Source organism: Takifugu rubripes, chromosome 15 (genome assembly GCF_901000725.2).
Source record: "Takifugu rubripes chromosome 15, fTakRub1.2, whole genome shotgun sequence".
NCBI lineage: Eukaryota > Metazoa > Chordata > Actinopteri > Tetraodontiformes > Tetraodontidae > Takifugu > Takifugu rubripes.
This window is the reverse complement of record NC_042299.1, coordinates 15,347,203-15,366,384: the sequence shown is the minus strand read 5'-3', so window position 1 is coordinate 15,366,384 and position 19,182 is coordinate 15,347,203. Positions and strand designations below refer to the sequence as shown.

The following is a 19,182-nucleotide window of genomic DNA, read 5'->3' as shown; positions in this document are numbered from 1 at the left end:
AAAAGAAAGAAATTAGAAATTTGAAGTAGCATTCTGGATTTATTGAAGCCAGAACACGAGTTTTTCTGGGTTGGATGGTCTCTGGTGCATTTAATCCTTCAGTTGTGTTTCATTATTTCTTAATCCTAAAAGTGGAAGCTTTGGAAATATATAAAATGTTACTAGAACAGAACCAAGGTCATTTCTGAAAAAACGCAACAGCATGATTCCCCCTCCAAAATACAGATTCTTTATTTTAGATCTTATACAGATTCATGTTCACAACATTCAGTAACAAGCTGTACATTTATTAGAAACGGCACATAATTCTACAGTGAATGAACATTTAAAAAATTGCATAGATTGGACACAAAATGTCCCCCGCGAGCGCTAATAACAGCCTCACCCTACGATCACGAGCACAACTCGCTGTTTGAATATGAACACAGACATAAAGCGGTTGAAGGGCAGAAGGACGTCAGATGCCATGTTATCAGGGGGGGGGGGGGGGGGGGGTACTCTGTAACGCGGCTCGACCAGGTGTAACCAGCGGTTCACATTAAAGCAGCAAGATATGAAAAAGAAATTGTAAACACAAATGCCTGAACTACACACACACATAACGGACACACAGGTACACAGCTGCCAGCACTGTGATGATCTCCACTACAGTCAGGGGAGAGGATTCACGCGGCGAATTTAGCACAATTCCAACACTGAAGCGTAGAGTCGGTGGTTCCAGAAGCTTCTTACAGGGAGAGTTTTGTTGATGGAGCAGCAGCTTCTGCATCCGACCGCTCGCGTTCACGTAAAACTCCTTTTAGGGAGTTGGTTTAAACTCTGCAAGCCCGTTATTATTTATAAAAAAAGAAGAAAAATGCCGCGTGAATGCCATCATTTGGTCTGTAGCTGTGAGCGACAGAGCAGCAGCGTTCTGTCCCTGTTCCACATGCAGCTCCTGGCCTCTCCGGCCACTTCTGCTCTTAATCACATCTGGCAGATTCTGCAGTAACGTAGACGAACATTTGTTCCTAAGTTTTGATCAATAAAGAGGAAAGAGCCAAGAAGCTAACCCAGAAATGCCCTCAGAAAGCGCAGAGAGAAGGACGTGATGCTTTCCCAGGATCTTTGGAGCTCCCTGACGGATGAACTTGTCCGGAATCTTCGCTCTCACACAGACAAGCGAAGCAGAAGCAACTTCATTCATGGCTCTTCAAATCCCGCAGTTCTACCCTCCAGCGGAGCAAACGCGTTTTTAGCACTCGAGGTCAAAGTTATTACATCGTTTCTTTGCCCAAAAGGGAGTCGAACCAGTGCAGGACTGGGAGTCTCTTTAATTAACTGGGTGCCAGACAGGCTGGCGTCAGGGCCACGCCGCACGTCCTCGCCACCTCCTACAAACTCCTGTCCTCGTCTTCCCTGTCCTCGATGGCGTAGTGCAGGAACGCCTCCTTCTCTGGCGACACGCGCTCCGACTTATCTTCGTGGCTGAAGCCGATCATCTCCGTCTCCGAGGACCTGCGAGCAGCGGCCGCCTCGGCGCTGTGGCGAATGCCGTAGCCGAAGTAGATCGTAAAACCTGAGAGGATGGATCGTGGTTAGAGCGCCACTGTGAGACAGCGGAGACAACACAGAAGAAGACTTCTAATGGGAGCCAGGCTAAAGACGGGCTGCTCACCCAGGACCATCCAGATAGCGAACCGTGTCCACGTGCCCCTGTCCAGCTGCATCATGAGGTAGACGTTGACGAACATGCTGATGACTGGAATGAAGGGTAAAAGCGGAACCTGCCGGGTCACAGACAGAAGGAAGCGATTAGCGCAGTGACAGATTCGACCCGCGTCTTCCTGGACGGGGGGACGTCTCCCACCTTGAAGGAGAGCTTGGTCTTGCTCTCCGGCTGCCTCCATATGACAAAGCCGAGCAGGAGGCACGCCATGAAGATGACGGTGAGAGCTACGATGTTCCACACAGCAGTGCCCCCCTGCACTGCTAAAATGCTGAATGCCAGGATCAGCAGTCCTGCAAGCGAAACAACAGCTGAGGGAAAGTCGGACTTTTACCGGGAGAACCAGTATATGTGAGGCTTTCGGAGCGCCTACCGAGGACCGAGGCGCACACGTTGACCGTGAAACCCGAGAGTTTGGACGGCTCGGGGTTGTCCGGGAACAGCAGGGTCTTGAAGCTGAATCTTTCCTCCAGACCTGGCAGCATGTTCATACTGGGGTTACTGTCGCTCAGCTCCGCCTCCTCCGGCGAGCTCGCCATCACCAGGCTGGGCCGCTCAGGCTGGTATCTGAGCCAAAAAGAGAAGCGAGCTGTTTCACCACGGCACTTCGACCTTATAAGAGGCTAAAAACAAACGTCCTTTCTACTGACCTGAGCACCAGGACACAGGCAGCCACTAACGTGTAGGCCAGCAGCGTCCCGATGGACATCAAGTCCACCAGATCCTTCAGGTCGAAGAGGAAGGCCATGACAGCTTCAACGCGAAGAGGGAGGAGAGGAGACAATTGTGAGGATGACTAGAACAGGAGCCTCCTAACAAAGATGGCCTGCTGGGCAGTCTCACAGTTTACCACCATAAACATCTTTAAACAGGCAAATCTAGCGATTGACGGTCAAACTGTTGGTTATGGAGCTGCATCCTTGTAGACCCTCCTACTGGCGTCTCCATCTTACCCGACATTACCCCGGCGGTCACCGTGGACGTCACTGGAGATTTTCTCTCACTGATCCGTGCCAGGAAGGAGAAGAGCAGGCCGTCCCGAGCCATGGCGTAGATGATCCGAGGCAGGGGGAACATGGAGCCCAGCAGGCTGGGGGCACGAGGGAGGGGGCAGAAGGTCAGAACGCAGGTTAGCTGGAGGTATCGAATGTGGTTGTCAAGAGAGCAGCACTTGTTTAGAGCATCATTCAAAAAATGGAGCTAACGTGAGACGTGAAAGGGCGCACACGGACGCCGCCGCCTCGTTCCTTCTCAGGTGGTTAAGTTTATTTAGAGGAAGTCGACACCGCCAAGACGCAGGTAGGAAGAATTAGAGAGGCAGAGAGGAACTTTAGAGGAACGCCAAAGCTTCTGCAACAGCAGCAGCAGCCTGGTGAAGACAGATGGTGTTAGGAAACATGCGGGTTAGTGTCTCACCTGCCCGTACGCCGGAGCTGAAGGGGGGGGTGCGGTTAGCAGGGGTTCGGCGCCACGCGCCCGCCATCGGCCACAGCCCGGATCACACGGGTGGGGGGGGGCAAAGGGAGCATGCTGTAGCGCGGCGCGAGCCGGTGCTATACGCCGATCGGCCATTTTGAAAATAAGAGCAGCTACCCCCCGCCAGGAAAATGTGCCCTGCGTTATCACAAATTCCTGTCAGTGAAGGCTCGGGGAGGGTGCCAGGGAGGGCGGGGCCGGGACGTGAACTCCGAGACCCCTCAGCACGACCGCAGATGGTAAAAGAAGGCCCGACCCCCACAGAGCCAAAAGGATTCGCTGTCTGTCCGCCAGCGCCACGTGCTTTGGCGGGAGCGTTTTAAGGCCGATCGGCGTACAGCCCCCAGTGTGACGCCAGAAATAAAAGCCCCTGAAATATAGTGAATGGAAATGTCAGCTGACAAAGTTCAGACACAGGCTGCAAGTACATGATTGCTGAATGAGCCTCAAAACAGTGGTTATATAGCGCGTTGCCATGACGACCGTTGATGCAGTGACAATATCTGCTCCTTTATCCAGGAAGATTTTACTGATTATGGCAGCTTTCCTTCATTTGACAAGCATAAAGCAAGTCAGCACTGTAGGGGGCGCAATAACAGCAGGACAGGGAGGAGACTCGGCAGAATTCCACCTCGTCTGGGAGAAAAACAGGCTAAACTCTACAGCCATTTACTACAGGTTAAAAACAGGTTTTTTAAACAATTTGAGCCCCTCTCAGCCTCGGGTCATAGAACTACCGCACTATAGAACCTGACTATTAGCTGCTATTATGGTCCACAGAAAGATTATTTTAAATGTTAGATAATCAGATAACCTTACTGGCTTTCCCCGAACACGGCAGAACAAGGACATTACAAAAAAATGAGGACCTAATGGTGCAGCATTTAACTTAAAAGCTGCATCATCAGCATTTCTTGGTGTGTTTTCCATGACGAGGGTGTGGATATGAAGCACAAAAAGACGGTTAAACACCATTAGCTTAGCGGCTCCTCGCGGCCTTAACCTGTGTATTGCTCTGCTTGGGCGCCCTCTGGCGGCCGCGAATATCTGATCACCTTCAGGAAACTTTATTTATCCCAGCGGTGCGATGAAGGAAGTCATAAAAATCTATAAATAAGCTGCATCACCCTATCAGCTGCAGGGGACAACGCGTCAGGTACATGTTATTTTGATCTTTTTGTTCGGCGTTACAAGGAATGTGGCGATGTAATTGGCAGGTAATTATCAGTTAAAAAATGTTGGAATCGTGTATCCCTAACGCAGTTTTAAACGCAGAGCAGTGGAGGCTTGAAGCAGTGTTACATAAACCTTCATATATAATTAGAGCTTATTTTTACTCTGAGGGGCTCAAGTGCCTCCAAAATTAAACATACACATACAGACCTGCAGGCTCATGGGACTTATGACGTATATAAAAATGTGTGTGCGGTGTCATCTGACCCACATTCCAACTGCCTTAAAGACAACAGCCCGATGGCTCACTGACCTGGTGGACAGGGCACAGAGAGAGCCGACAGCCACGGCGTATTTAGCCCCCTCCCAGCCCACATATCGGAACGCCACGGGCAACGGGCTGTTGCTGTCCAGCATGTAGTACGGCATCATGAGGGTCAGGGCGGCGGAGACGCCAAAGTACGCCACAAAGCAGATCAGGAGTGAGGACACGATACCGATGGGGATGGCCCTCTGGGGGTTCTTCACCTCTTCGCCTGGAGGGACGCAGACGCACGTTTTCAGGGGTAAAAAGTGCAGAAAAAAAACCCAAACGTGCACACGGCAAACAGAACATTTCACATATTTATCTTCTGGTGATTCCGTAGCGGCGCTCCCTGTGGGAACGCTCGATCTGTGGTGGAATCATTGCGACGGCTTCATCCACGACACCTTCGGAGCGTCGCTCCGCCTGCTAACGGTCGGGGACTGATTTGTTCTTCACGTGGCAACGGAGGGACCAGAATAAACTACCCAGCAAAACTCCAAACCCCAACAGACGCCCCAAACCTCAATGTTTGACGGCACATTCACGAGCGAATGCTCGAGCATTAAGATCCCGAGATCCACAGGATCAAATATTGAATTCTAACCAGATTTATCAGTCGGCTCCTAAACCCCAAAGTTTCCGTGAATAATGTGGGCCAACAGGAAACCCTCCGTCCTTTTTAGCCGTTCTCTTCCTCGTTACATCAGAGACGAAACCTTGGATGGAAAGGTCACGGCGGCTTTGGTTACCCTGGCCCACAGCCCTGCACCCCCCCCCGCCCCCCCCCAAATCAGACACTTCCCATGAGACAGTGGAAGACACACGAGGAGCGGAACCAGGAGAGAACTGTGCCAGATCAGATCGACTTTCGTTTAAAACTGACCGGTAGTTGCGATGCAGTCGAATCCAACGAAGGCGTAAAAGCAGGTAGCGGCTCCCGACAGGACGCCCGACCATCCGAACGGCATGAATCCGCCCGCTCCCATACTCTCCCTGCTCGGCAGCAGCTCCGTCAGACTACACGGGTGGAAAACACAGTTTAATCCAAACTGACCACGTCCACGAGCACGAAAACTCGCTGAATTTGTGATTGGCGTTCCAACATTAGCCAATGGGGGCGGCTCGCCACTAGATGGCCCTCAGGGCGGGTTCATTTTTGGGGGGGGGCTGCTTATTGCCCACCTTTCTATACATGCTGTGGTCTAGTCTTACTTGAGGCTGGAGTTGCTGGTGGTGTGATTGGCCTTTAGGATCTCCTCAGGGTCGATCTGCCAGTTCTTCATGGTCCCTTTGACCAGACCAGAGATGACCATGAACAGCAAGACGAGAACGTTGATGCAGGTGAAGACCTTGTTGACCATCGCCGACTCTTTGACCCCGAACGCCAGCAGACCTGAGAGGAACGTTCTTTGTGAGCTCTGAGCGACCACATGAGAGAGAACGGAGCGGAGGGAGACGCGCACCGGTCAGAGTGATGATGATGACCACGGCGAACGCGTCGGGGTACTCGGCCAACACGCCCGGGGCGTTCATGGACATGTACGCTCTGCAGAAGTGCTCGATGTGCTTCCCTATCAACTCATCAAAGGTGGCGCTCCAGGCTCGCGCCACGCTCGACGTACCTGAGGAGCAAAAAGACACTTGGTGACGTTTTTATCAGCCCAGCTAGCAAAAACACCGCTAACAGTTGTTTACCGATAACATATGAAAGAATGAGGTTCCAGCCGGTGAAGAAGGCCCAGATTTCCCCTACAGTCACGTAGGAGTAAAGATAAGCCGAACCCGTCTTGGGAACACGCGCTCCGAACTCCGCGTAGCACAGACCAGCTAGCACCGAGGCTAAGGCTGCGATCAGGAAACACAGCACGATAGCTGGACCTACAGGAGGCGCGCGGATTTCTTATTAGCAGCTGCAAGCACAGTCTCACAGGTTGCATCATCACCATCACAACACCTGAATTCTCCCGTGCAACAGCGCCTGCCAGCACGTAGACGCCGGCACCCAGAGTGCTGCCCACGCCCAGGGCGACCAGGTCGAAGGTGTTGAGGCAGCGGGACAGATGGGACTCCTCCGAGTTACAGTCCACCACCTTCACCCTCAACAACTGTTTCCCGAAACCCAGAAGCCTCTTGAGCGCCATGGTCGCGTCGTCGGGGAGGGGAGGGGAAGGGGCAACGGGACACTGGGAGAGGCGGTTGCAGGGAAGCGGGGTGGAAGGTCACACGCACCCTGAAAAACAGTGAGGGTTCAGAGGTCACCAGGATTATACTCGACCGTGGGTTCAACAGCGTTACTGTATATTTACAGCAGCCAAAGGAGGGAAAATGAGGGGTTTTTACAGTTGTGACACCAATCACGGCGCGCTTGATCCGTTTCCTGGTGCTGCCTTGATGCTGGAGCTCAGTTGGGATTTGATCTGCACCCTCCCATCAAATGCGAGCTGGAAAATTCAAAGCTTGTGACAATCGAGAGGTTCTCTCGGTTGCGAACATGAGACAAATGTTCACACAGCTCACACACACACACACACACACTTATATTAGGGGTTATAAATTAAGGAAGTGCGCTGCTGCATGACAGACGTGTTATAAGTAGGACACTCTTTCCAGAGGAGTTACGCAACACAGCCTGGAACTGGGGGGCCTGTAGGGATAATTCACTCCGCTGGTGGATACGTTGCAGACATACGTTATGTAACATAGTGCAAGTCACTCAGGGCAAAGAAGGCGGGGCTTGTGAGCAGCCTGTCCGACACAAAGACAAGCAGAACTGAAGGTCTTTCTTCGGAGCCGTCCCAACGACACTCCCCAACGACACTCCCCAACGGCACTCCCCCACACAGCAGAACATAAATAGCTGCTAAAATCAGCGGAATATATAAAGGCTCAATAGGAGAGCTCCGAGGAAGCGAAGGGCCTGGATCCTCTGTGCAGCTGAGAAATTCTGCATTTGGGGAATGAGGAAGGAGAAACAATCTGGAGGCTCATCAGCCGAGAAAAAAGGGGAGGGGCCCGGCCGAGGCAGCGATGCAAGTTGGCTGGTTCTGGTGTGCCAGACGTGCACTGAGACGTTTGTCTGATCATATGAGACTGGGGAAAGTCAAACTTATGGGTCAGCCCCCAAAAAAAGCCACTCCGGCTCAGTTTAAACTCCCACTTGTATCTTGATGTTGGTCAAATATGTGTGTTTGTGAGGACGCGCCACCACAGACGGCACAGACAGACAGACAGACAGACAGGCAGACGGATTTGTTTGCTGAGCCTCCACTCATGGCCACAGTGTGGACCAGCCTGCCAAAACTGGAACTTGCAGATGATGGTGGGGTTTTGCAACACCACCAGATATGACTAGCAGCGTTCTTAAATGGCATAAACAACTTCATTTTTAATACACACACACACACACACACGTCAGAGGTCGACGGTGTAAAACGGGAGACTTGGAGTGGTACCAAGCCCAGCAGCTGCAACAGAAACTGGATTGAAATCCCGCTGTTGGGGAAGAGCGCTGCAGAACCTCCCAAACAGCCTGTTTACCAGCAGGAAGCATGTTTACAAGGTGACCCCCAAACCACCAGATCACGAAGCTCCTGCTGAGCAAAACACTGACTGGGAGTCACTGGTTTATCTGCACGTGCTAAAGTTCCTACTTGTCTTCCTGATGACATTCAAATCACATTCAGAGTATTAAAAAACCTGCTTGTTTTCTAGAATACAGCATTTTTATATTATAAACAGGTGCTAGCGAGCATATAGTTAGCGGATAGAGCTAATTACTGCAGCAGGATGTGTGTTACATCCTTTAATGTGCATTCAAGCCTTTTAAACAATCATAAAGCAACAACACACACACACACACACACAGGCATGCACACATATGTGCATGAACTTGCACACTCAAGAATTTGCCAAAACGAGCCGCATGATCTCTAACTGAGGAGTGACACAAGATAAATCAAACATTTCTGTTGGTGCAATTGCAAAAGAGCAAATAAAGAGAAGGCCAAGTAACCCCTGTGCTTTCTGAGCAGGCAGCGACACAGACGGACCTCTACGTAGAATCCCAAACCTCGATGACAGCAGCCTGTCCAGCGTCTAACCTGAGCGCCCTTCACCTGTCCTCACGGTGGACATCTAAGGAACAGAAGGCAATAAAGGCGCACGGCACCGATTAACTATTCCTGAAGCTGCTGCGAGAGAGTTTAGCGGCGGCTTCTGAAATACAATCCAGCGGAATCACATGGCCCGGCTATTCCAAGCAGCACGCCGCAGCGTGAGCGCGGCGAAAATGTGGCCGCAGTTGGCTGGAGGTAGAAAAGCTGAACGCGACCGGCGTCACATAGGTGCAGAAATCACAGCTAAAAACGTTCTGTACTGCAGGGGTGGGGTGTGTGTGTGTGTGTGGGGGGGGCAGGTTAGCACAGGGCACGGGGAAAGAATCTTCCTGCTCTGCACACAAACACAAACCTGCATGCGTGTGAGCTTTGTGTGTAACAACATTAAGGCAATGCCAATGTCAATAGTATGTTCCCTCTCAGTGGGCGTGACATTTAGGCCTCGGCAGCCGTCCGTCCGTCCGTCCGTCTAGCACTAATCCGCTGATGTGGGTCTCCTAGAACCAGTTCAACGTGCATTCTGATTATTCCCGTTTCAGTCATGTTCTGCTGAAAATCTCGGGAGAAACACAGCTTTTATTGCCTGTAAACACTGACTGATGAATTCTGGTTCCCAGAAGCTGCGCTCATTTGTGTGACGACTCTAAACAGGTAGGAAAAGCCCACGCCTGTGGTTATTACTGCATCATAACCCTGTAATACACCCCGTTTACCTCAGCCACTGCTCACACTGTGCACACCGTGTCAGAGTTAAACGTCGAGGCCAAACGGAACCCGGCCGCTTGTTTTCGGGAGCTGGCGCTGGTATTATTAGTCAGACCTAGAAGGCAGGGAGTTATTTCAGCGAGGCTGGAATGCTTCCGTACAAACCCTCCAATGTTCCCTGTCCCAGGTGCACGCGGGCCCTGCAGGCTGCCGCCTGACCACAAGTGACCTGCATTCAAGGAGGCTTAAATTAGAAGCAGAACATCAGTGTTGCAATCAAAGATGGGAAAGGTCAGACCCGTTTGTGGGGGAACGCTCAGCTACAGCCGTGCGTGCTGGGCGCCCTGATTTCACACTCGCGCACCCACTCGTGCAACTGCTGCCCGTCCCGCTTCTGTGCTTCCAGGTGTGGAGACATGATGGTGGTTAACAACCCGTCCGTCAGAAAGGTGGAGGAGCTTCATGCAAAGGTCCAACACGCTCTCTGCCTTTCACAGGTCAACAGTGGCTCCTTGTGTTTTTTTTAATTACAATAACTACTTATTAATATGCAAACACTCTTAAATAGAGTTTAATTTAATTGTTACTAAAGCGATTCAGCTGAAAACTGAGCTGAAATCGTTAAATCGCTTCCAGCATTCCACCCCCCCTTGCAGACTTTTTGCAGCAAGCATCGGCGCTTCCTATGGAGCGGTCCGCGCGTGCATGTGCGTGGAAGCATGTGTCCTGCAGCACGCGGACTTCGAACCCGGATCGTTGCTCCTCCAGAACCGATCGCGCGGCCTTCACTTCTCAGCCCGATTCCGAATCCCTCTAAAACGCTTCTAAGATATTCACAGAACAACGTGCATGTGTGATATAGACCACAATGCAATGCGAGGAGGGGTCTTACCTCACGGAGCCCGCACGCGCGCATGAAGCGGAGCTCCAACCAAAGAACCCGCCTTCGGTTCTGCGAATCCAGGACGGAGCAAAACCCCAAATCAGCGTGTGGCGAGCGGAACAGTCTCAGGTCTCAGGTCTGGTGGAGTCCCAGCTGCTTTTTAACGCGTTCCGATGGAGGAGGGGATACACGCACGCAAGTAGCCTCGCCCGGCCCGGCCCGGCCCGGCCCGCCCCCTCTGGGGCCCCGCACGCACCGCCAGGGGGCAGCGAGCTGACGGAGAGGAGCAAGACGACACTTTCATATCCACGGAGCAACATTGGTTGAAAATGAAAATTTATTTGTCAGGCAAAGTTCTAAAAGCTTTTACAAGCGGGAGTTTTTTTTGGCACACGCGACCAACGGCGGTATGCAACAGGAAGTGGAGGCGGTTGGACTTCTTTGAAGAGATCCGGTCTGACGGGATGCAGGCGTGGTCTCCGCGGATCCGTGGTCAAAGGTTGTGCGCTTCAATAAATTATGCTTTTGGATCTTTCCAGGCTGGAGCAGCGTTCCTGTCGGAGCCGGCTGTGATTCAGCGTCGGGCTCCTTTGGAGGTGCAGGAAAACACGTTTCTGTACAATATTCACAAAATCTACAGTTTTCTGGCCCGCGCTCTTTCGTGGAGCCCGTTTCTGATCTGGCTGGCTCCTCTATATCTCCAGGAGCTGCTTGATGTCCTTGATGCCTTGCTCCGCTGCCACGCTGATGATGTGATCCAGCGCCTTCATGTGGACCAGCATCTTCACGGCCTCTCTGATCAGGTCCCTGGCAGCACATATGGATCGTGAGAACACTAATGGCGGCGGTCGCCCGCGCGTGCTCGGGGGTGCTTTCATTACCTGGCGGTGCGGCGTTCGAGGTCAGAGACGCCCAGACTGCTGCGGTGTAACGAGTTGGCCACATGGGCGAGGTAGCGACACAGCGGCTCCAGCTGGGGCAGCGTCCGCTGGCCTTTCAGCCCGGAGAACCACGGCACCGGCAGACACTCCACCACCTAGGAGAGGCGCCAGAGAAGCGGGGGTTACCTCCAGGACCCCTCCAGCTCAGCTGGGGCACTGTAAGAGTGTTAGTGTCCCACCTTTTGGCACTTTTGGACGTTATCTTCCCCGACGTCTGTGGTCTGCAGCGCCGAGAGGATGTATCTGTTCAGGGTGCTGTCCAGAGCCAGGTCCTTCAGGCAGGATAGGGATAGGATGCCATCCCACATCAAGATGTTGCCCAGCAACTACAACCGAAGGGAACGTAACAACTGTAAGGCGGAAACCAGCTAAATAAGCCATTTAATCATCGGCGACTCCATCTGAAGGTACCTTCACGCAGGACCAGAACTGCCTCTGGTAGAACAAGTAGGCGCCGCTGTTCTTGTTGTCCAGCACGCTGAGCAACAAAGAAACTCACACTTAATCATCAGGCGGCTTTCAACACGCCACCACCGACGTTCGGGTTAATGACTGAAACCTTTTAGGGTAGAGCGGAAGGAAGATGTCTTCATCCAGAGTCCGCCTGGTCCTCAACACAATCGTTTTCAGAAGCTCCTGAGGGAGAAATAACGGAGAAAGTGAAGCACCAACTCCCGAAGTGGAAGCCGAGTCGATGCTCGTTCAGTTCGCACAAGCCTACCTGTGTGTACTTGTTGTCTCCGTGCAGCACGGTGGGGTAACCTTTCCTCAGTCGGTGGAGGAATTCCACCAGGAGGGCCGTCTGACTCCGGGACAGCGGGTCCCAGACCTGCTCCACCAGCACTGGCAGAAACACAAAGTCCATCCCTTTGACCATTTTCAAACAACTCTCCGCTTTCGGGGTTGAGCCGATTTTCCCACCTGTTAGCTTGGAGAGGATGACCTTTTCCACTATGGAAGGCAGCAGGCCGTTATCTCCGTCCCCTTTCTGCAAGGCCGTCTGCTCATCGAAGCCGTAGAAGAGCAGCGACTCGAACCAGAGCATGTACTCGAAGTTTTCACACTCCACCTGGACAGAGAAGAGAGGGCTGTGCTGGGTCGGTGCCGCTGGAGCGAAAACACGGCGCTGTGGCCTCAGGTCTCACCTCCAGGGGGTTCCACGTCATGAGCTGCAGACGGACTAAAGGGTTGAAGAGTTTGGGCAGACAAAGGCCGATGAAAGCCTCCCTGTAGCACTCGGCATAGTCTCTCCTCCAGACCTCAAAGTGGGATTTAATATAGTCCAGAGAGTGAAAGTCTTCTACAACGTCCTCAAACACCTTCTTGGCCTCGGTGACGATGCGCTCTAGATGGGACAGACGTGGTCAGTTAGGATCTTTAGTCAGTGCTCCTCGTTATCATCGGTGCTGCGGTTGCTACGGACGACACCTTTCTCCATGCTGAAGCTGGTGATGTCAGTGGAGGTTTCCTCGTCGTCCGACGAAAAGCCCTCATTGTGCTCGGCTCGCTTTCCGTTCTGCTCTCTTGCTTGTCTCCTTCGGGTGCTGGATGCAACCACGGAGCCAAAAGCAGATATTTACAGTCAACGTTCATGCGCGGTCAGTGTCCACAGCCCCTAATCTGCTAATAAAGCCCCTAATCTGCTAATAAAGCCCCTACAAGCCGATTGAGCTCAAAATCGGTGCTAACGTACCGCCGAGCTTCTCTCTCTGCTATCCTCCTCTGACGCCTCTGCTCTTGGTACGCCGCGCGATCTCGGCCGAACGTGTCTAGATTAGGAGCCATGACAGCTTTATCTGCAAGAGAAAAGGAAAATGTTACAGGTCATCATGACAGGAAGTGATCCAAATCACTCTAAGCAGTCAACATTAAGGAGAAAATTTGAATGAACAGAAGCCCCTTAAATGAACGGAGGCAGGGCAGGCAAAGCATTGAGATGAACACCTTTAACACAGGAGGTAAAGCAGCAATATAGCTGAATGAGGATGCCGTGTGTCTGCACTCACCTTGCTGGACCGGCCTCCTGTCACTAACAGTTTATCTGTACTCATCGTCTGAGCTGAGCTACAACCACCCAGCTGACTGTGAAACTGATCTAGTAGCACAAGCACCTTCTCCAGTAGAACGTTGCCCTTTTACGTGCGACCTCATTCACACAGTCGCACACCTCAATTAACCTTAATTAACCTTAATTAACCCCACTCGTGAGGACAACGGGACAGCACAGCAACACTCGCACGCTCAAATAACGAGGTCTGTTCAAATAAATCTTAAAAACCTTCAAGATGGACTGACTTGAAAGGCTTGCAAACTCCGACGATTCATCTTTAATATCATCCTGTCGTCTCTGGACGAGTCGTGAGGCCCGTTGTCTTAGTAACTGGTGCATGGCAGCCTCCAGCTCCAGGACAGCAGGGACCTGAAAGATATGATACCTTCTGTGACCTCTGACCTGAACAAAATCGGAACTCCCGAGTCACACAGATGTCTCGCTGGAGGGACGAGAGGGGCATGACGGACACGCCGTCTCTGGAACTTTCTGTTGCCTTAAAAATGCCCCCCACCACCACCACCACCCCCAACATGAAATGTAACCCGTAAAGTGAAAATATTACAGGGGAAACTTTAACCCGACAGTTAATCTGCGTTCATGAGGTCACAACAATGATGACTGTTAGTGTAGATAAGAAAACAGGGAGGCAGCTGGCGGGCCAATCCTCATGCTCCTCTGATGCTGCAGACGCAAGATTAAGTTAATCTACAGACATGCACTTAAAAAACATGCAACATTTTCATATTCTAGACTCATTCGTCTTAGTTCAGACTGAACATGCACTCATCAGCTACGTCGTCATGGTCGAACAGCTCCAGCTAGTTTAGTGCCAGTTTTTTTCTTAACCAAAAATGATATGAACAGGTACGACAGCTGGGAACCCCTTAAGGCATGCTACCTTAGCTTTAGCCAATATTACAATCAGAAATCACAGACACAATACAGCTAAGCAGATAGCACAAATTCTCCCTTACCTTTTCACTGAAACACTCAAGCAAGTCTCCAACATACCCTCGCATCTCTTGCAAGAATTTATATTGATCTGCTTTGTCAGTGGACGAGCCCTCCAGCTGCTGTATGCTGCCCTCGGAGGCGGCCAAGTCTTCTTCGATCTGTTTGTAGTGCTCGGTGTTGGCGTTGTGGCCCGCATACATGTGGCCCAGCCTGCAAATACACCAGAGACAAGGAGGAGGAAAGGCCAGCTAAGACGGGGTGTATAGAAGAGCTGGTCTAAACTGGGGACTTCAGTGCACCGATTAATTACAGAGAGATCAGGGAAACTGAAATACAGAGTTTGTTCCTGGTCAATTTGCCCCTCCTGCCCTTAAATGCATGGGCAGCTCTCTTCAGGAGAGCCTGAGCTCAAGAGTCATGTCAGATGTTGTCCGAGTCCGGCGCTGTACCTACCTATCCTGCAGCCGTTTCTTTACCAGATCAATGGATACTGGGCTTAGATCACTAACAGCAGCCCCATAGTGAATGGAGCCATTATCTGTTTGGACAGCTGGTTTGGCAGCTTGTGCGTTCACAGAGTTGTAGGTCAGCAGCATGCTGTAGGAAGTGCCGTAGGGCTGACTCTCATAGCTGTTCTGATAGTACACCATGTTGTCTTCGGGCTGGCTGCTCTGGACCTGATTGGAACAGACAAAATGATTGATTCATGAGTTAAACACTGCGGGTATTCGAGAGGCGGCAGGTTATGAAGAAGAGTCCGGTCAGAGGATCAAGGGCGCTTCTGAAGGAGTGTGACCGGGTTCGATATATCGGATTCTGAGTTGGGGTCGGGTAGGAAGCTTCGGCGTTACAGGTTACAGAAATGTGAACTTATAGCTGCTAAGGTTGTTTACAGTCAGATGTGAAAGTACATGTAGCTGCAGCTAAGGGGAACAGACAGGGGTACAATCGAAATGGCCGTTTACCTGAGGTATGCTGATTCCTTTCCTGATCTGCTCCTGCTCCCAACGGCTCACCTCCTCATCTTGACCCGTGTCCAGCGCCTCGTCGTCACTGCCTTCTATTCCTGCAGGGGTGAGAGCAGGAGTTCATGTACCAGGCAGCTCTGACTGATGGCAGACAGAGCTCCATTTGACCACAATACCGATTTCTTCAGCTATCTTTTGCCTCTGGGTTTTGTTCTTGACGCCACTGAAGCTAATCCTCTTCTCATCCTCATCGTCGCTGGCATCCTGGTCTTCTTCCACCAGGTGTTTATTCGACACCTCTGTCTCTACCAAGGGAGCATCACCTCCCAGCTCTCTCGCCAGCTGGCGCCGCTTTCTCGCAGCGTGGATGAAAGCGGCATCAGGGATCTCGCCTGGAGGGTGATGGGAAGAGTCGAGGGGCTTAAGGCATGTTTCAGGGTATCACAAGTGGATTCATTACTGGTTAATCTCATGAAAGAATACCTGGTCTCAGGCTGCTGAGGGAGGAAAGCGTGTTGAAAGTAGCTGCACTTTTGCTCTTGCCGATTTGTGTCTTTCCACCTTGCTCCTGCTCATCAGTACTGTCCACCTCCATTTCTTCCTCTCCGTGGTCACTTCCCACTTTGCAGGAAGCTTCATCTTTTACAGGAACCACTGAATAAGCTTGAAAATCTATGAAAATGAAATGCATAAGTGACCGAGATTTGTGGGTCACCTTAACATATTCTCAACGAAAAGATTTAAAATATTGGTAAAAGAAGTTGATGAAAACAAGGAAAATTATCGTTACTGTAATTTTTAGACTAAAAATATGAGGTAGAGGTCTGACGAAGAAGTCTTCAAGAAAGCAAACCTTTGCACAACAACAGCTATCTAAAGTCTGGGAACTGCTGTGGCACAAATAATTCAAATATGTCTTGTAATTATGGACAGCATAGAGGAATTAACTCTTGGGTTGTTGTTTTTTTTTTCTTCAAAGAAACGTGCATTACACCTGAGAATGGGGATGTTTTTGACTATGCATTAAAACGTGCAAAGCCCTTTTCAAACTCCCCATATCCACACTATCCATATTTTCCACATGCACCGTATCCATGTTTTTGCAGCTGCCCAGTCAGGAAGGCTGCAGAGATGCAGGCTCGAGAATCCGATGAACAGGAGACACACCTGATTTACTGTCCTGTTTGACAGAGCCGGACTTCTCCAGGTCCTCCTTGTACTCTCTCTTCAGCTGCTTGACGATCTTCTTGCTGTGATTAGACTTTTTCACCCTGAACACCTCGGAGCCCTCTGCATACATGGAGGCAAGCGAGAAATCAGATTCAGGCCAAACGTGCAAAAAAACGCGGCTTAGATTTACGATTACATGAATAATAACCTTTCAGATTTCTCTTATCCTGCACACGCAACGCCGATTTATTGGCTTTTATACTAAAACCAGCATGCACAGCACGTTTTTGGAAACCAGCTAGCTACTTTAGCACTGAGTAGAAAGTTACCTTCATCGTCATCGAAACTCAGCAAACTGGCCTTCGTGGGTCCAGGGACTGTAACGGCTTCTTTGACTTTTTTGTCTTTCTTGACAGCTCTCACATTGAAAGCATGAATTCCGTTGTTGAGGTGGTTGTCGGCGGCGCTGGCTAATCCGGTAACGCTGTTCCCGGACGTCTCAATAAAGGGGATTTCATCGACGACAGGCCCAAACAGTGTCGATGCCAGTGGCGTTTGCCGCGTCTCATCCTGCTCGTCCTCGTCAGACTCATTCCTTCGTCGGATATTGGCTCGCTTTGCCTTTTTGAACATTGTGTTTCTCTCTATACTCTCGGTGATACACGTTAAAACAGTGCTAGGCGCGGTAAGTAATTAGACACACGTTCAGATGCGACCATTTTCTGTCAGGTACTTCTTCTTCGTTGTTATTTGGTAAAACTTGGCATTTCTTCTTCTTTAGTAAGGACAAAAGATAAGCACATACGTCATCAATACTTGACTGCCCCCCAGTGGTCAAGCTGGTTAACAGCACTGCGTTTTTCGTCACCCATTACTTTTCAGTATAAAGAATAAATCGACATTGTGCATTGAAAATAAAGCTAAAATAGCCCCCGAAACACACGTATTTCCTCATTAAGCTTTCTATATCGCATGTTACACCAAAGTACAAGTTTGTCAATTTCTTTGTACGTTGGATTTTTGGAAGTTTTACATTTGTATTTGGAACATTTGTGGGGTGTTCTATAGGGACACGTTGGCAGAGTTGATTCCATTCTTTAAAGTTTTTTAAGGAGTGGCACAACACTGCTTTATTCACCACTACCGCTACAATCACCACCACTGTATGTTAATATTGTCAAGATTAGAGAAGAGCACATGTCTTCTTCGGTCGGAGCAGATGATATGCAGTCTGAGCTTCATAAATGGCAGACACGTGAGCTGCAGTTTTAACAAGCTTCGTTATAGAGCCATTACCTGCCTGGACCTTGTATAGGCTGCAGCACTGATGATAGCTGCTGGAATTAAAGTGGCACCACAGATGAAGCTGGACTGATGCGCCGTGATTAACATCAAAATCTCCCCTTTTAGTTAAACTCATAACTGAAATGAATATCCCTTCAGTAATGCAAGTATTTAAACTGCAATTCTGAATCTATTACGCGTTTGTCATTACATAAGACATCTTATTAAGAGGTCTGAAAATGGCTGTTTCTGACCAACCACATACATTTGTGAGTGAAGGGCTGGTCATGCGAGGCATCGCCTGGGCCCTCGACGTCTCGGGAGGCACCCTGACAACTTCAGCGATTTCTTAAGGAAAAGGCAGCAGCGGTGATGTTCAGGGCAGAAAGTGGACCAATTAGAACCGTTCATTGAGTGCCGATGCTAACTCTAGCCGCAGATGGGGGAAGTAATGACGTGTTAACTGCTACAAAGGCTCCAGCTGCACCTGGTTACCGTAGATATGGTGGGTTTCTTTGTTTCTTCTCTACCCTGAAATGATTTCGAGTTTCTCCTCTGAAAGTGAATCTTACACTTGGTATCTTCCAATTTCTTTCCAAGTCTTGTGGCTTTCGACTAATGTTTCCGGCTCATTTGCACCTCAGGATGCAGATTTAGTCCAATACTAAATCCAGACCACATAGCAACACCGCTGAGGGGGTCAAACGACCCTCTTTTACGGCGTTGACATTTAGGAGATAGTCATACTCATGTGACGTGATAGATCCGTGGATGGATGGTCAGCCTGCAAACCCATGAGTTAACCTTGCGAGAAAAAAACACAAGTGGCCCCAGAAGCAATTACTCAAAGGTCAACGAGTCACACAAACTTGAATTGATTGGTTTTAGACCCGCAGCCAAGTGGGCAGAGGGAAGGCCACCGAGCGGCCGCATGAGGACGCTGCGCTGCTTTGTTGGAGGACGCTGACGCTTCCCTCGCGTAAAAATGCAAATAAAAAGCGATGACATTTCCCGATCCAGTGATTGTATCAGAAATAAGCGCCGCATGAATATAGATGACATCAATACTGCAACTCAGAGCTTCATAAGACTCATCAAATCAATCCTGTCACGCCAAAGACGCGGAGCTGTCGCATTTCAGGTGATCATTTGTGTAAGAAAAACAATTTAATTTGTAGCAGACGTGCGGGCGCATCATTATGTGGCTGGCGTGTACGCGCAGGGAACCGTGGTGAACGGGGTGTCTATCCTCTTTAGGGTGCGATGCTCCGTCGGGCTGCCGCGACCGCAAAAACAAAGTTAAAGGAGGTTTTCATTTGCAGCGTCGGAGCAAACGTCAGGGATGGCTGACCTGCTGCTTATTAAATACACAAGGTGTGTAACACGCGACGAAGATGTGTGTGTGTGTGTGTGTGTGTGTGTGTGTGTGGGGGGGGGGGGGTACA

General features: G+C 50.5%; 2 protein-coding genes across 4 annotated transcripts; both read right to left on the bottom strand.

Annotated features, from left to right (window-relative positions):
* Positions 1 to 206: 206 nt before the first annotated feature.
* On the bottom strand, positions 207 to 10,571 carry slc7a1a (solute carrier family 7 member 1a). 3 transcript variants are annotated; one of them, XM_011619918.2, is made up of 13 exons: positions 10,377 to 10,571; positions 6,619 to 6,894; positions 6,360 to 6,542; positions 6,128 to 6,286; positions 5,877 to 6,057; positions 5,548 to 5,681; positions 4,671 to 4,893; positions 2,662 to 2,798; positions 2,359 to 2,461; positions 2,082 to 2,275; positions 1,850 to 2,001; positions 1,658 to 1,766; positions 207 to 1,558 (listed from the first exon to the last, which is right to left on the bottom strand). In XM_011619918.2, exons 2-13 carry the CDS (start codon positions 6,803 to 6,805, stop codon positions 1,374 to 1,376), a joined length of 1,947 nt encoding a protein of 648 aa, XP_011618220.1. In that variant the 5' UTR covers positions 6,806 to 6,894; positions 10,377 to 10,571; the 3' UTR covers positions 207 to 1,373. The 3 variants fall into 3 exon arrangements, with proteins under 3 accessions (XP_011618220.1, XP_029703951.1, XP_029703950.1); XM_029848091.1 differs by lacking the exon at positions 10,377 to 10,571 and adding an exon at positions 6,971 to 9,599; XM_029848090.1 differs by lacking the exon at positions 10,377 to 10,571 and adding an exon at positions 7,005 to 9,599.
* A 115-nt stretch (positions 10,572 to 10,686) lies between these two features.
* Positions 10,687 to 17,220, bottom strand: paxbp1 (PAX3 and PAX7 binding protein 1). Its single transcript, XM_003978576.3, has 18 exons — positions 16,783 to 17,220; positions 16,451 to 16,573; positions 15,767 to 15,955; positions 15,460 to 15,675; positions 15,281 to 15,381; positions 14,769 to 14,992; positions 14,336 to 14,525; positions 13,604 to 13,727; positions 13,002 to 13,104; positions 12,737 to 12,852; positions 12,454 to 12,653; positions 12,230 to 12,377; positions 12,030 to 12,151; positions 11,868 to 11,944; positions 11,720 to 11,786; positions 11,488 to 11,634; positions 11,249 to 11,403; positions 10,687 to 11,174 (listed from the first exon to the last, which is right to left on the bottom strand). The coding sequence occupies exons 1-18, from the start codon at positions 17,084 to 17,086 to the stop codon at positions 11,060 to 11,062; spliced, it is 2,721 nt and encodes a 906-aa protein (XP_003978625.2). The 5' UTR covers positions 17,087 to 17,220; the 3' UTR covers positions 10,687 to 11,059.
* Between the last annotated feature and the right edge of the window lie 1,962 nt (positions 17,221 to 19,182).